Source organism: Podarcis erhardii (assembly GCF_964252035.2).
Source record: "Podarcis erhardii genome assembly, chromosome: 4".
Lineage (NCBI taxonomy): Eukaryota > Metazoa > Chordata > Lepidosauria > Squamata > Lacertidae > Podarcis > Podarcis erhardii.
In genome coordinates, this window is record NC_138508.1 from 13,541,454 (window position 1) to 13,555,976 (window position 14,523).

At 43.0% G+C, this 14,523-nt stretch overlaps 1 protein-coding gene across 1 annotated transcript in view; it reads right to left on the reverse strand.

The window, feature by feature from the left end:
- Positions 1–14,523, reverse strand: part of DLG2 (discs large MAGUK scaffold protein 2) — an 880,772-nt gene that overhangs the window by 39,330 nt on the left and 826,919 nt on the right. Inside the window, exons 21-22 of the mRNA XM_081859540.1 lie at positions 8,651–8,827; positions 3,456–3,531 (exon numbers count right to left, since the gene is read on the reverse strand). Of these exons, the coding sequence (XP_081715666.1) occupies positions 3,456–3,531; positions 8,651–8,827 (253 nt within the window). The remainder of the gene's footprint in view (positions 1–3,455; positions 3,532–8,650; positions 8,828–14,523) is intronic.

Below are 14,523 nucleotides of genomic sequence, written 5' to 3' on the forward strand. Positions count from 1 at the left end.
TTCATGCAAAGGGCATAAACCTTTTCAGAAATATTGCTGTGAGTGCCCACTATTACATTATTTGGTGATACATAACATTTAGATGCAAGAGGCCACTTTGTAAAATGTCAGCCCAACAGTAACAGTATAACAACAACCCCTCTGGCTTTATTTCCTATTTTATTTATTTCAGTCTTGCATTATGTTTGAATAATCATTTTGTAAACTATAAAATACCACTGCAAGATACTGCTATGTTCAATCCCTGGCCGACACAAACTTTTACTGAAAGGGGAGGCAGGTTTGGCTTGTTAGTGGGACCAAGTTGTCTACATGGCCATTTGTCCTCCCAAACCACATCCACCTGTCTACCACCTGAAGCCACTGGGTTCAAATAAGAAGTTCAAAGAGCAGTGTGAACCAGAGGTTTAAAGAGCAGTGTGGGGCTCTTTGCAAAAGGGTTTTCAAACAGCCCTGTGCTGTGCTTCGAAGTCCCAACAGTTGAGGGCTTCAAAGTGCAGCATCAAGTGATGTCACTATGATGCCCTCCTGACAAATTTTGCCCTTCAGGGAGAGGTGGTAAGGACCTGGTTTAACAGCATGCTTAAATAAGACCACAGTCCCCAATGAGCAGATAAGTAGCCAGAATGTGCTGATAAAAAGAAGGTTGCAAGCGTGACGATGCGCCACGTGTTCGCAGCCATCTCCACACAATGCACTCCAAGTGTCCCCAGGGGACAATCACACAGAGGATGTAATATGTGACATTGGCTACAGTGACTCTGAAAAGTGCCTATACCTTTGTAGAAATCAAATTGCTGTGGTTGTGCATGGCTATGGCTTATGCCCTCCATGCAAATGTAGGCATGTGCAACTGAGCATCACATAGAGGTCAGTTTGTCCATATGAGCTCACCACCTTGAAGCAATGTATGCAATGTATGCAATGTTTGAATGTCCCTTGTCCTAGAGCACACAATAAGCTACACTCCAACAGACTAGAAGCCCTCTAAGAATTTACTGAGTAGTCTTGACTCAATTATGTATCCTTCTTGCCAAGACCTCTCAAGTCTTGAAAGACCTGCATTGGCTCCCAGTACGTTTCCAAGCACAATTCAAAGTGTTGGTGCTGACCTTTAAAGCCTGAAATGGCCTCGGTCCAGTATATCTGAAGGAGTGTCTCCACCCCCATCGTTCTACCCGGACACTGAGGTCCAGCACCGAGGGCCTTCTGGCGGTTCCTTCACTGCGAGAAGCCAAATTACAGGGAACCAGGCAGAGGGCCTTCTCGGTAGTGGCGCCCACCCTGTGGAATGCCCTTCCACCAGATGTCAAAGAGAACAACAACTACCAGACTTTTAGAGGACATCTGAAGGCAGCCCTGTTTAGGGAAGCTTTTAATGTTTGATGTATTACTGTATTTTAATATTTGGTTGGAAGCCGCCCAGAGTGGCTGGGGAAGCCCAGCCCGATGGGAGGGGTATAAATAATAAATTATTATTATTATTATTATAGCCATGGACTGACTTCTGTAATGTAGTTTACGTGGAGCTGCCCTTGACAGTTCAGAAGCTGTAGCTGGTGCAGAAAGCCGCAGTCTGTTGGTGGGAGCCAGCAGGGGGAAATCATATACAAAACCAAATTTGCACTGACTGCACTGGCTGCTTGTGAGATTCCATATCCAATTCAAGATGCCACTTTGTACTTTTAAAGCCTTTCATGGACAAGCACTGTAATGCCTTGGAGAGAGCCTCTGCCCAAACACATTTGCAATTTAAGAAGACGGAGAGCCCCACTTCGCAATGCTTCCATTTGGGGAATGAGCTTGTCATATCTAGGGATGAGTGCTTTCTTGATGTTTATCCTAGTTCTGTGGAATGACCTCTCCCAAGAGGTTTGCTTCTGTCTTTTTACATTTCATTTTCAGGTGCTTAAGTAAAGCTGAAATGGCACATTATTCAAAAACATGTGATTCTTTCAGCTGCATTTATTTAACCCAGAGCAGCCTAAATAGGTTTCAAGTTGAGGCAGAAGAAAAGCTTGCAGAGAGGGGATCCTTAAAGGCAGTGGCAGCTGGTACTCATAGGGCAGGATTGGTGAAGCCACAGCCAATGACAAGCACAGGTAGCGAATTCTAATTTTGTCCCCTTTTGAATTTTACAAAGACAACAGTGGGATTAAGGTTCCCCCTCCAGGACTGGCTGCAAATATGAAGTGTCCCATTCATCCTAATGGACCATCCTCTGTGACCTAACACCTTTCCTCTCCAGTCGCTTTCCAGTTCAGAATCACTCTCTGCAAATTGCTTTTTTTCACCTGTGAGGGTAGAGTAGGAACAGGGTCTACATTCCTGTACCCCCCCCCACTCCAAGTGTAAAAGTGCTGCTGGATGGGGCGAGGTGAAGATTTATAAAGCTGAAACTAACTGAAGTTTAAGCAGCCTCTTCTGGAAGCCCAGGTAAAGTGTCCTCTGAGAGGTGTCCTCCTTTGTAAGTCAGCCTTAAGAGGCTCACCTGGCTCTGGTGAGTTGGGTCTATCCACCATTTAAATCTCCCACAATTACAAAGAGCAATGTTATTTCAGGGGCATTGTGGGGGAGAGAGAGAGAGAGAGAGAGAGAGAGGATAAAATTACTGGGGATTCGGAGTAGTTTCTTTCTAAACAACAGGGGCCATGGCAGCTGACCAAGGTGCTGAAATTGCTTTCCTCAATCACCTATTTTCTGCTCAGACACAGCCTTCCTAGGGCTGAAACAACGGCAGCAACAAAAAGAGAGAATCACAGAAGTCTGCTTAACATGGAGTTGAAACTTAAAGCTTGTCTGTTTAGGAAAAAGCTTTTACAAGGACCTCTGGCTGGTGGTTAGCTAATACCGTATGGATTTCTAATGGGTGCACTTTGATTGTTGCTTTCTTTTATGTCTATTTTGTATATTTGTGTGTGTGGGAAAGCTGCGCTGAGTAATTCTGGGAAACACAGAACAGGGATGTTTTAAATCAGGGCCGGGGAACCTGTGGCCCCACAGATGTTTCTGACCTGCAACTCCCATCATCCCTTGCCACAAGCCATACTGGCAGGGGGCTGATGGGAGCTGGACTCCAACCGCATCTGCAGTATCACAACTTCTCCATCCTCAATTTAAGAAAAAACAGTGCAAGGCAGGTAGTGTGCTGTTGGTGCTAAAATGAACAGCAACCAAAGTGTTTTTGGCCTAGTATGATCCTAAAACAGAAATAGTTAATTCTTCATCTTTTCTGTGTTGCAATATTACTTTCTTGTTTCTTTTTCTTTTTTTAAAAAAACCTCTTTTCTTTCACTGTAAAATAACATCATAGTTTAAACATTTCCCTTTTGCTCTCTCATTTTATTCATCAAGTGACCTGTTCTTGCTTAACTTTCGTGCTCTTCAGATGTTCTACTAAGTGTGCATAGCTGTAAGACTTAAATCTCTGCAGGGTTAGTTTCACTTTCACATACCCCTTTTGCATCGATCACACCAGGTTTTGAGTTAAACTTCACCGTCTTTAAACGTGCTCTCTCTTTTCTTTCGACCCTGGAAAGAGAGGGAGAAGGAAGAGATAGGTAAAAAAAACAAAAAAAACCTATTTAAATCACACCATGCCATTCTTGCATCAACCTGAGAACTTAAATCTTGAACCTTCAAGGCACTTTAATATTTGCATATAAAAAAGGAAAAATATTGCCATACCTGCATGGCAGATTCCTAAGTCACCTCTATCCAACATAGAGGATGCACAACCTATACCTATATATATATAGATCTATATATGAATAATCCTGTTCATTTTGGTTTGTCTCATTTTCTTAGTTTAAGTCTTAGGTTCAGTTAGCCCCATTTTCCCCATTTGTTTGTGATTTTTAAAAAAGGAAATCCTGACAAAACCGCTTATCTTTTTAGTACATATTATTCCTAATATGCATATTTTTTTGTCTAATAGAAACATTTTCTGCAAACCATTTCCCTTGATAATTTTGCACATCCGGCGATGCGCAAATTTCCAATGAGTGTTGAGTTTTGGTTTGCATATTGGCTATTTATTTATTTTCGTCCATGGGCGCAAGTTTAAAACCACGATGGGTTAATTTTTGTAGAGGAAAATGATCAGGAGAACATCCCCTCCAACAAGCAATAAAATAAATGCTTCTATTTCGATGTTACTAGGGTGTTTTTTTTAATAAAAAACAACACACTGCCAGCTGCAATGCACTAAGCTCAGGTTACTATAGATACAGATGAACTTTGGAATAAATGATCCCCCCCATGAAAAAAGCAGTATTTACACATGGAAAAGGATGAAATGCGACTTTCATATTTGATGTGTGATCTTCGAGCCACAGGAAAAACTGTTAATTTTCAATCTGCAGATGAAACTCTGTATTAGAAGGGAAGGGGGCACTGAGAGGGAATGAAGACTTGAGGCTGTGTAATCTCCTAAATGGGAAAAAAAGCAGTGCCTACTGAGAAAAAGAAGTAGCTCACAGCTAAATACAGCTTTTTAATTATTATCACAGGCTAATGCTAATTTTCTCTCTCTGCTAACCTCTCAAGCTGCTTCATTTTATTTGGAAACGTGTTCCATGCATACAATATAAGTGTTTGATAACTGCTTTGGAATAAGCTTCCAGGTTAAGGTAACCCTGCCAGGTTCAATGAAAGATTCAATGCCAACTTTTTGCATTGGAAATGTTATTTGTTTCCTGTTCAAAGCTAGCTGTTGCAGCAGCTCTTATGACCTGGCAATAGAGAAGGGTTAGCTCTCTCAAGCTCACCGTTGATAGACCTAGAACCCTTCTTCTGTGCACACTTCCTCTGAGCACACTGGGAGTGGCTGCCGGGACCATATAATACCAGTCCTGAAAGATCTTCATTGGTTCCCAGTACATTTCCAAGCACAATTCAAAGTGTTGGTGCTGACCTTTAAAGCCCTAAATGGCCTCAGCCCAGTATACCTGAAGGAGCATCTCCACCCCCATCGTTCAGCCCGGACACTGAGATCGACCTCCCAGGGTCTTCTGGTGGATCCCTCACTGAGAGAAGTGAAATTGTAGGCAGAGGGCCTTCTCGGTGGTGGCACCCACCCTGTGGAATGCCCTCCCTTCAGATGTCAAGGAGATAAAGAACTACACAACTTTTAGAAGACATCTGAAGGCAACCCTGTATCAGGAACTTTTTAAATGTTTGACATTTTTTTATATGTGCTGGAGGCTGCCCAGAGTGAGGAAACCCAACCAGATGGGCAGGGTATAAATAATAATAAAATTGCTGTTTTAATGGGCTTGTTTATTATATATTTTAATTATGGATGTTTTAATATAGTTGCTTTACTCGGTATTTTAATTCTGGATAGCTGCATTTTAAAGATTGGATTGAAGACTGAAACAAACTCGCAACATACGAACAACTTGCATATAAACACAGACTTGCCATGGACAAATTCAATGATACTTGGAATCCATTCTTACAAATATTGTAATAGATTAAGATCTTCTGGTGAAGTACAATAACAACCTTGTAAAATATACAGTTTTGGGTTTCCCCCCGCCCTTTGTTTTCCTTCTGCACAGGTTCTGCTTCTCTTTCTTTTTTCCTCTTTTTTGTTTGTGTCTCACCATGTTGGGTGTACATATAGTTATGTCCATTTCAATAAAGATGTTACAAAAAAGAAAGAAAGATTGGATCCGCCCCCGCCCCCCCGTTATTTTGCTGTTGGCTTTTATTTGCATGTGAACCACCTTGATATTTCTTCTTGAAATGAAAGACAGTCTAAATTCTTTTAATATTACTACTACTAGCAGTAGTGGTGTTGGAGGTGTTGCTTAGCAACCAGCTTTTGCCAGGTAATACACACTCTAATTGGCTGTGTCATTCTGAGGGAGTTTTCTCCTGTATTTTTGGTTGCATGTATCCCTGCTATGGACTAGGCCTCAGCTATGAAGAAAGACATAAACATCTCTGTTATGTACTGAGTTGAATAGGATCCAAACTGCAGCAGTCTAATTGGTCCTAGAACAATAGGATCCAAATTGCAGCAGTCTGATTGGTCCTAGAACAATAGGATTCAGAATGCAGCAGTCTGATTGGTCCTAGAACAATGCAGCAGTATGATTGGTTGGCAGGAACCACCCAATCATGCTCCAGATATAAGTGAATCCACAACCTGATTGGCTTACAGTAGAAGTCCAGAATTAGCCAATCATGTGTAGCCCATTGTGTAAATAATGTATATAAAGCAGATACTTTGAGGGGACTTCTATTCATTCCTCCTCACCACTATGAGCTGAATAAAGAGCATGAAATCACTTTGCGACTCTGAGTATATTTCAATCTCTGTTTATTTTTCCTCAAGTTATAAGCTTTTCATGTTCAATTCACTCAATAAAGAATTATCAGAATTTCTTCTCTCCATGTGTGTTATTTAAGTGACTTTGCTATCAAAGGGCAATGTGAGAAATTTAAAACAACGGGCAGCTCCTAGACTCAGCTTCCCACCATGGCAGTCCAGATGGGTCCTTTAGGGATTGGTAGGACTCTAACACCTACCCAAGGATGCTGAATGTTGACTTGCAGGTTATGCTTCTAACATACTTGCTTCTAGATGTACCAAGTTTTAAAAGCCTTGTTATTTTCCTCCTCTCTTTTTAAATGCCAGAAGTACACAGAGGGAAATGTCCTTTATAAATAATTTTCAAGGGCAAGGAACCAGCAGCTCTGCCCACTGCAAAAACCCCTCTGGACACAGAAGTCATGTTACATCTTGTTATTCTGCCTGGATTGTCAGTAGGACATGTTTATCCACTCGACTGGGTTTTCCTTTTAGATAGTAAATGCAAAGCAAAATACTTTTTTTCAGCATCCCTCAAGATTTTAATCCTAGCTCTTTAACATACGAATGGGTTTGTTAGCTTTATCTGAAGTGAGTGCTTTTAGCAGGCTTCCAAACTCAAAGGGAAAAGATAAAGATATGATATAAAATTGATATGCACAAATGCATAGCTTTCTTCATTTCTGTTTCTCCCTCTTGGAAATAGGAGAAGTTGACATAATGATGTTTAAGAAAGAAAGAAAGAAAGAAAAACACACCCTACTCTTTGCAAACATCTCTGAATGTTATTTTCCTCTTACAGTGGGAATTGTTTTATCCAGTGATGACCTTGGTTATATTTTAACTCAGATTTGCTTTTTGGAAAGACATAATTAACTGACCTGATTTCAGAATGGATGCATACTTAGTTCTATGTATAAGTTTATAAACCTTTGAGTAAAGTTTGAAGAAGCTCCCACCATCATTTTATCATAGTGCTATTCATGGAACTAGAGGGATGTGGGTGGCGCTGTGGGTTAAACCACAGAGCCTAGGACTTGCTGATCAGAAGGTCGGCGGTTTGAATCCCCACGATGGGGTGAGCTCCCGTTGCTCGGTCCCTGCTCCTGCCAACCTAGCAGTTCGAAAGCACATCAAAGTGCAAGTAGATAAATAGGTACTGCTTCGGTGGGAAGGTAAACGGTGTTTCCGTGCACTGCCCTGGTTTGCCAGAAGCGGCTTAGTGCTGGCCACATGACCCAGAAGCTGTACGCCGGCTCCCTCAGCCAATAAAGCGAGATGAGCACCGCAACCCCAGAGCTGATCATGACTGGACCTAATGGTCAGGGGTCCCTTTACCTTTATTCATGGAACTAGCTGAACAACAAGGAAAGCTTTCATACTGAGGCAGACATTGGACCACTTAGCTTACTATGGTCTACACAGACTGGCAGCAGCTATTCCACACCGGGCTCTCTCCCAGCCCGAACTGGAGATACCAGGGATTGAACCAGCGACCTTCCACTTGCAAAGCAGATGCTCTGAGCTACAGCCCTTCCCCAGCTGTCTTATGCAGAGTCACCACATCACATAACTGACCCAGACTAGTACTGATAGCTCTGACTGAACAGCTTTTCCAAGGACCTCTCACTGGTTGAAATGTAACACAGGGCACATCAAGATTTCCACCGCGGTGGAGAATCTGTGCTCTCAAAATGCTTTTGGTCTCCAACTTCCTTCAGCCCCAGTCAGCGTGGGGCGAAACGGGAGAGTGTGTAGCTCTGCCAAAGCCTCATTTACCAGCTGTACACACAGCTGCACCTGCAGATTCCAGCCACAAGGCCTGCAAGATCTTGCCGCAGCGAAGAAGAAGAAGAAGAGTTTGAATTTGATATCCCTAAGGAGTCTGTGGTGTAGTGCCAGTGTGGTGTAGTGGTTAAGAGCGGTAGTCTCGTAATCTGGGGAACCGGGTTCGCTTCCCCGCTCCTCCACATGCAGCTGCTGGGTTACCTTGGGCTAGTCACACTTCTCTGAAGTCTCTCAGCCCCACTCACCTCACAGAGTGTTTGTTGTGGGGCGGGGGGGGGGGGGGAAGGGAAGGAGAATGTTAGCCGCTTTGAGACTCCTTAGGGATATCAAATTCAAACTCTTCTTCTTCTTGAAACGCAATTAGTAAAGGAAAAAGGAACCTCGCACCTGACCGTGCTCAATTGTTTCCTTTTGTCTTTTGTTGAATCGTTGGAATACCCTTGTTAGTCTTGTTTGGGAAACATGCAATAAAATAAAAATAAAATAAATGAAGTGTGTGTGTGATGGGGGGAGGAAGCAATCACAGACAATATCTATTACCTCCTTTTGCTGGGGATAACTCCCATCTCTTCGCTGTCTCCCTCCATCATCACTCGTCTCGCCTGCCACCATTCGTCATCAGATGCGTTGATAACGTGCAGGATGTCCCCATACCTGAAGCTGAGTCCTTGGCTGGGGAGGCCACTGTCCTTGCTTTTGTCGTAGTCAAACATGGCTCTGGCAGGGGAAGAGAAAGACACAAACAGGAGCTGATTATATTGATCATGACAGCTCTTAACCAGCCACCTCCTCCTTTATTCAGTGACCTTACTTTAATTGCATTTTTAAGCCGGCGACTTTCAGGGGAGATTCGTCTTAAGCTGTCGGAGGGGAGAGCTACATTTCCACCCCATCTGGGAAAGCTGTGTGCATGCACGAGAAAGACCTTTCAAAAAACAGCAGCATCTGCATGTAAAGGAAGCTCTGCTTTTCGTTACTCAATGACATCTTCAGATCTCTCATAACACACGCACATACACGTATATATGGAGTTGATATTGTTCTTCTTAAAGTTATGATATTAGAGGAATGTCCTCCCTCTCTTTCATAATGCTAGAACTCAATACGATACAATATCTTTATTGTCATTGTCCCATACAGAACAACAAAACTGAAAAATCTACATAAGACATTCAAAAACCAACAAGCCTGCTATCCCAACCTGGTTAGCCCCCTAAAAACTCTGATACCCCATTTTTAAATACAATATATTCCCATAGAGACTCCTTACACTGCGTATAAAACCAGAATCACATTTGGGTAGAATCTGTTTCTCAGGCGGCTAGTCCTTGTCTTTATAACCCTGTACTTTCTTCCAGAAGGCAGAAGCTGAAAGAGAGCATTTCCGGGGTGCGCACTATCCTGCGCTATTTCTGCAGCTTTCTTATGGCACCTCGATTTTTCTTATGGAATCGCCTTGATTTGCCTTGTGACTTGGGGGACACATATGCCTGGCTCATGCATACAGACCCTCCAAGTGCCCCTATTTCCCAGGGACGTCCCTGATTTAGAGAAGCCAGCCCAGTTTCTGATTGGATCCCAGAATGCCCCACTTTCCCTTAGGATGTCCCTATTTTCATTGGATAAATGTTGGAGGGTATGGAGTTATCCTACCCTCGAACCATCTGAAGGCAATCCTGTACAGAGAAGTTTTTAAATGCTAAATGTTTCATTATTTTATTATATATGTTGGAAGCTGCCCAGAGTGGCTGGGGCAACCCAATAAGATGTGCGGGGTATATGCAACAACGGCAGCAAGGATACTCATCGCTAAGAACTGGAAAACTCAAGATCTACCCACACTGGAAGAATGGCAGATGCAGCTGATGGACTATATGCAACTGGCGGAGATGACTGGCAGAATTCGAGACCTGGGAGAAGAAAGGATTGAAGAAGATTGGAAGAAATTTAAGATTTATCTACAAAAATATTGTGATTTAGAGGAATGTTAATAAGGATGCTTGGTTATAAATAATTGGCCATCACTAAATTGGATCAGAAATTGACGATAAATGAGATTAAGAGAAACAAAAATTTGTTGGAGAATTGTTACACTATATTGAATTGAGTGGTTATAAATTTGCAAATAAGATGATAATTTGCTTGAAAAAATTTATTAACGATGTAAGTGGGAGCGGGAGACGTGAGGAAGTCCAAAGAAGTTATGAAATTTTGTTAAAACAAAGCAATGCTGTTTATTATCTTTGTATTTCTTTTATAAAAAACCCTAATAAATATTTTATATATATATATAAAAAAAAGATGTGCGGGGTATAAATAGCAAAATTATCATTATGGAATGGGATGTCTCTATTTTCATCAGAGAAATGTTGGCGGTTATATAGCCCAGTCATATGGGTTGCTTGGCTTTTCCCCATCCAGTTGCCTGTTCAATGGGGTGCTGATTATTCTCTGTCTGTCTGTCTGTCTGTCTGTCTGTCTGTCTCTCTGTCTGTCTCTCTCTCTCTCACAGCACAAAGCGTAGCACAGCTCTGAAGGTTTGCAACATGGAAAGGTGGCTCCCAGAAGGTTTGTGTTCATGTGTGTGGGTTGGTGCCTTCGTCTCTCCTCATCAGAACGAAAGGCCTGAATGTCTTTGCAGCAGAGCAATTTTTATGCAAACAGTTATGCAAAAAATTAATCACCCCGTCCGTTGTCATCCAGTCACACAGAGCTCTTGTGGCATCATTAAGGGCAGAGAAAAAACACAGCGGGCTAGTCAGCGCTAATGAAACCAGCGTTTGCAAAATGGTCATTATCACAGCCATTGCTGCTTTGTGGCTTATGGCATTTGTAAGAGAAAATAATTTTTAAAGCCGCGGGAGCATCCATCTAGGATCAAATTAGGCAAGGAAGGAAAAAGCTGTTCTTGGGGTGTCTTTTCAGAGCAAAGCTATGCTTCTGAATTCTGCCTTTTTTAAAAAGAGAGAGAGAGAGAGAGAGAGAGAGAGAGAGGAGTGTTACATGGCCCAGCTGAGTGGCCCAGCCTATGCCATTCAGTATGCCATGATAACAAAAAAGGGTTTAAAGAAAAACATTTAAGGAATTGTTAAATCAGCATTAGTCGAGAGTTCTTCATGTTTATATATGCTTTGGACCAGGCATAGGCAAACTCGGCCTTCCAGATGTTTTGGGACTACAACTCCCATCATCCCTAGCTAACAGGACCAGTGGTCAGGGATGATGGGAATTGTAGTCCCAAAAACATCTGGAGGGCTGAGTTTGCCTATGCCTGCGTGGGACTGTTTATCTTAATCCCCTAGCTCCAAAATGGAAGAGCAGTCTGTAGCTTACTGGGCTTCCAGAAATCTGACGGTACCATCCAGAGAATCTGGAAGACATGGTGAAGGGCCACAGCTCAGTGGTAGAGGATCTGTTTTGCATGTAGAAGATCCCAACTTCAGTTCCCAGCATCTTCAGAGGTAGGGCCGGAAAGACCCATATCTAAAACTCAGGAGTATCACTGCCTGTCAGTGTAGACATTACTGAACAGCCTTTTCTTGCTAAGGAAGTTGTTCTGGACCCCTGATCATAGTTGCTGTTTTCAGGACTGTCCCCCTATTAAGAGACATTGATCCACCAAGTCAATAGGAGGACATAGGACCATAGAAAATTGCAAGTTGAGTTCTGGAAGTGGCTTTTCATATAGGTTTCTCCCCCAGGCTGACTGGAGATTGAACCTGGGCTATTTGTAAAAGCATGTTCTCTGCCACGAAGTTACATCCCTTCCCTAAATTAACAGGTCATCTGGAAGCAACCTGCGAATGCAGGAGGGGCCTTGAACATCTAGACCAGGCTTCCTCAAACTCGGCCCTCCAGATGTTTTGAGACTACAATTCCCATCATCCCTGACCACTGATCCTGATAATAATAATAATAATAATAATAATAATAATAATAATAATAATAATTTATTATTTATACCCTGCCCATCTGGCTGGGTTTCCCCAGCCACTCTGGGTGGTTTCCAACAGAATATTAAAATACAATAACCTATTAAACATTAAAAGCTTCCCTAAACATGGCTGCCTTCAGATGTCTTCTAAAAGTCTGGTAGTTGTTTTTTTCATTGGCATCTGGTGGGAGGGCGTTCCACAGGGTGGGTGCCACTACCGAAAAGGCCCTTTGCCTGGTTCCCTGTAACTTGGCTTCTTGCAGCGAGGGAACCACCAGAAGTCCCTTGGTGCTGGACCTCAGTGTCCGGGTAGAATGATGGGGGTGGAGACGCTCCTTTAGATATACTGGACTGAGGCTGTTTACGGCTTTAAAGGTCAGCACCAACATTTTGAATTGTGCTCAGAAATGTACTGGGAGCCAATGTAGGTCTTTCAAGACCGATGTTATATGGTCTCGGCAGCTGCTCCCAGTCACCAGTCTAGTTGCCGCATTCTGGATTAGTTGTAGTTTCTGGGTCACCTTCAAAGGCAGCCCGACGTAGAGCGCATTGCAGTAGTCCAAGCAGGAGATAACTAGAGCATGCACCACTCTGGCGAGACAGTCTGCGGGCAGGTAGGGTCTCAGCCTGCGTACCGGATGGAGCTGATAAACAGCTGCTAGCTGGGGCTCATGGGAGTTGTAGGCTAAAACATCTGGAAGGTCAAGTCTGAGGAAGCCTGATCTAGACAGCCCTTCTTGGAGTTGCCAGGGATCAAACCTGTGGCCTTTCACATTCCAAAGTGGGTGGAGTCAGAGCAATAAGTGGGTGGAGTTTGCTGCACTACAGAGTTGCATTGATGTCTCTGGGTGTCTGTCAGTCTCTCTGCTTCCTCATCCTTCTCTTTGACACTCCATCTCTGCAGGTCTCATGGGCAAATTTCCCCACCCCAGATGTGCAAGGTATTCCAATGATTGCTGCACCATAGACTTCTACAAGGGCATTTCAGACCTGGCTGTTTTTTCTTTTCTACCACACTCCATCAGAACTGAGCACCGTACGCCAGACGAGGTCTCTCAATCACACTCAGCAAAGGCTTCATTTTGCCATGATTGGCTTTACGACTGATGAATACGGATGGCAACATCTGGTGCTGACTTTTGCACATTGGTTGGGGATATTATATGCAGAGCTAATTAAAGGAAGATTAGAGATCCAAAGCAGGCGAACTACTGAACAAATGTTTCAAGTGACTGAAAGGTTCTGTTGCCATCATGAGCAGTAAAGACTGATTAGAGAGAAATAAAAGGTTCATTAAAGAGAAAAACGGAGGGAAGAAACAGCTGAAAGGATCTTACACAGGAGGAATCGGTATAACTTCTGCCTGAAACATTAGAAATTCTCTAATTAGAGCATACAGGGCTAGATGGACCAATAATCTAACATGATATAAGTTTGCACAATTTATCAACAAATGAGGCCTATGAGAGATGCTAGTGGTGCCTGTTTAAAGTGGTATTTTTTTTAAGTGTTAGGGTTCCCTCTTCTTTCAAAACTATTTCATTATGTATACCCCAGAAGCTTTCTCGGGAAATTGGTATACAGGCTTGGTTAAATGAATATATGAATCACTTCCCACAAGAAAAAGCTCACAACCATTTCCAAGAAGAATAAAATACAGTAATGAAAATACATAACCATATTAAAAGCACAGAGTAAAAAACACTTGCTCATTGGTGCTACCCAACCAACCTAGGAATTTTTTTTAAAAAAGGTTTTCTTAGTGTCAAAACCATGATACTATGAGGTCCAGAGGGTGGCAACATGAGAACGGGCCTTCTCTGCAGTGGCTCCCCTTCTATGGAATGCCCTCCCCAGGGAAGTTCGCCTGGCACCTTCATTATATACAGTGGTGCCCCGCAAGACGAACCCCTCGCAAGACGGAAAACCCGCTAGATGAAACGGTTTTCCGTTTTGGAGGCGCTTCGCAAAACAAATTTCCCTATGGGCTTGCTTCGCAAGACGAAAATGTCTTGCGAGTTCCTGCGGGTTTCCCCCCTTCCCCCCCTTTTCCTAAGCCGCTAAGCCGCTTAACAGCTGATCGCTAAAAGCCGCTAAACCGCTAATAGCGCTAATCCGCTAAGCTGTCAATGGGCTTGCTTCGCAAGACGAAAAAACCGCTATACGAAGAGCCTCACGTAACGGATTAATTTCGTCTTGCGAGGCACCACTGTACTTTTAGATGCCAGGCAAAAATGTTCCTTTTTAAGCAGGCCTTTGGTTGATCTTATTGACATCCAACACCCTTTTAGAATGTGGCTTTTGGGGTGGGGGTTATTGGGTTATTGCTTTTGGTTTGATTTTATTTGTTGTGGTCTTGCTGTGAACCGCCCTGAGACCTTTGGGTATAGGGAGGTGTATAAGTTGAATTAATGATGATGATGACGATGACAAGGTTGGTTCCAGGCATGTGTCCCCTGTACTGAAGACAAGAACCATT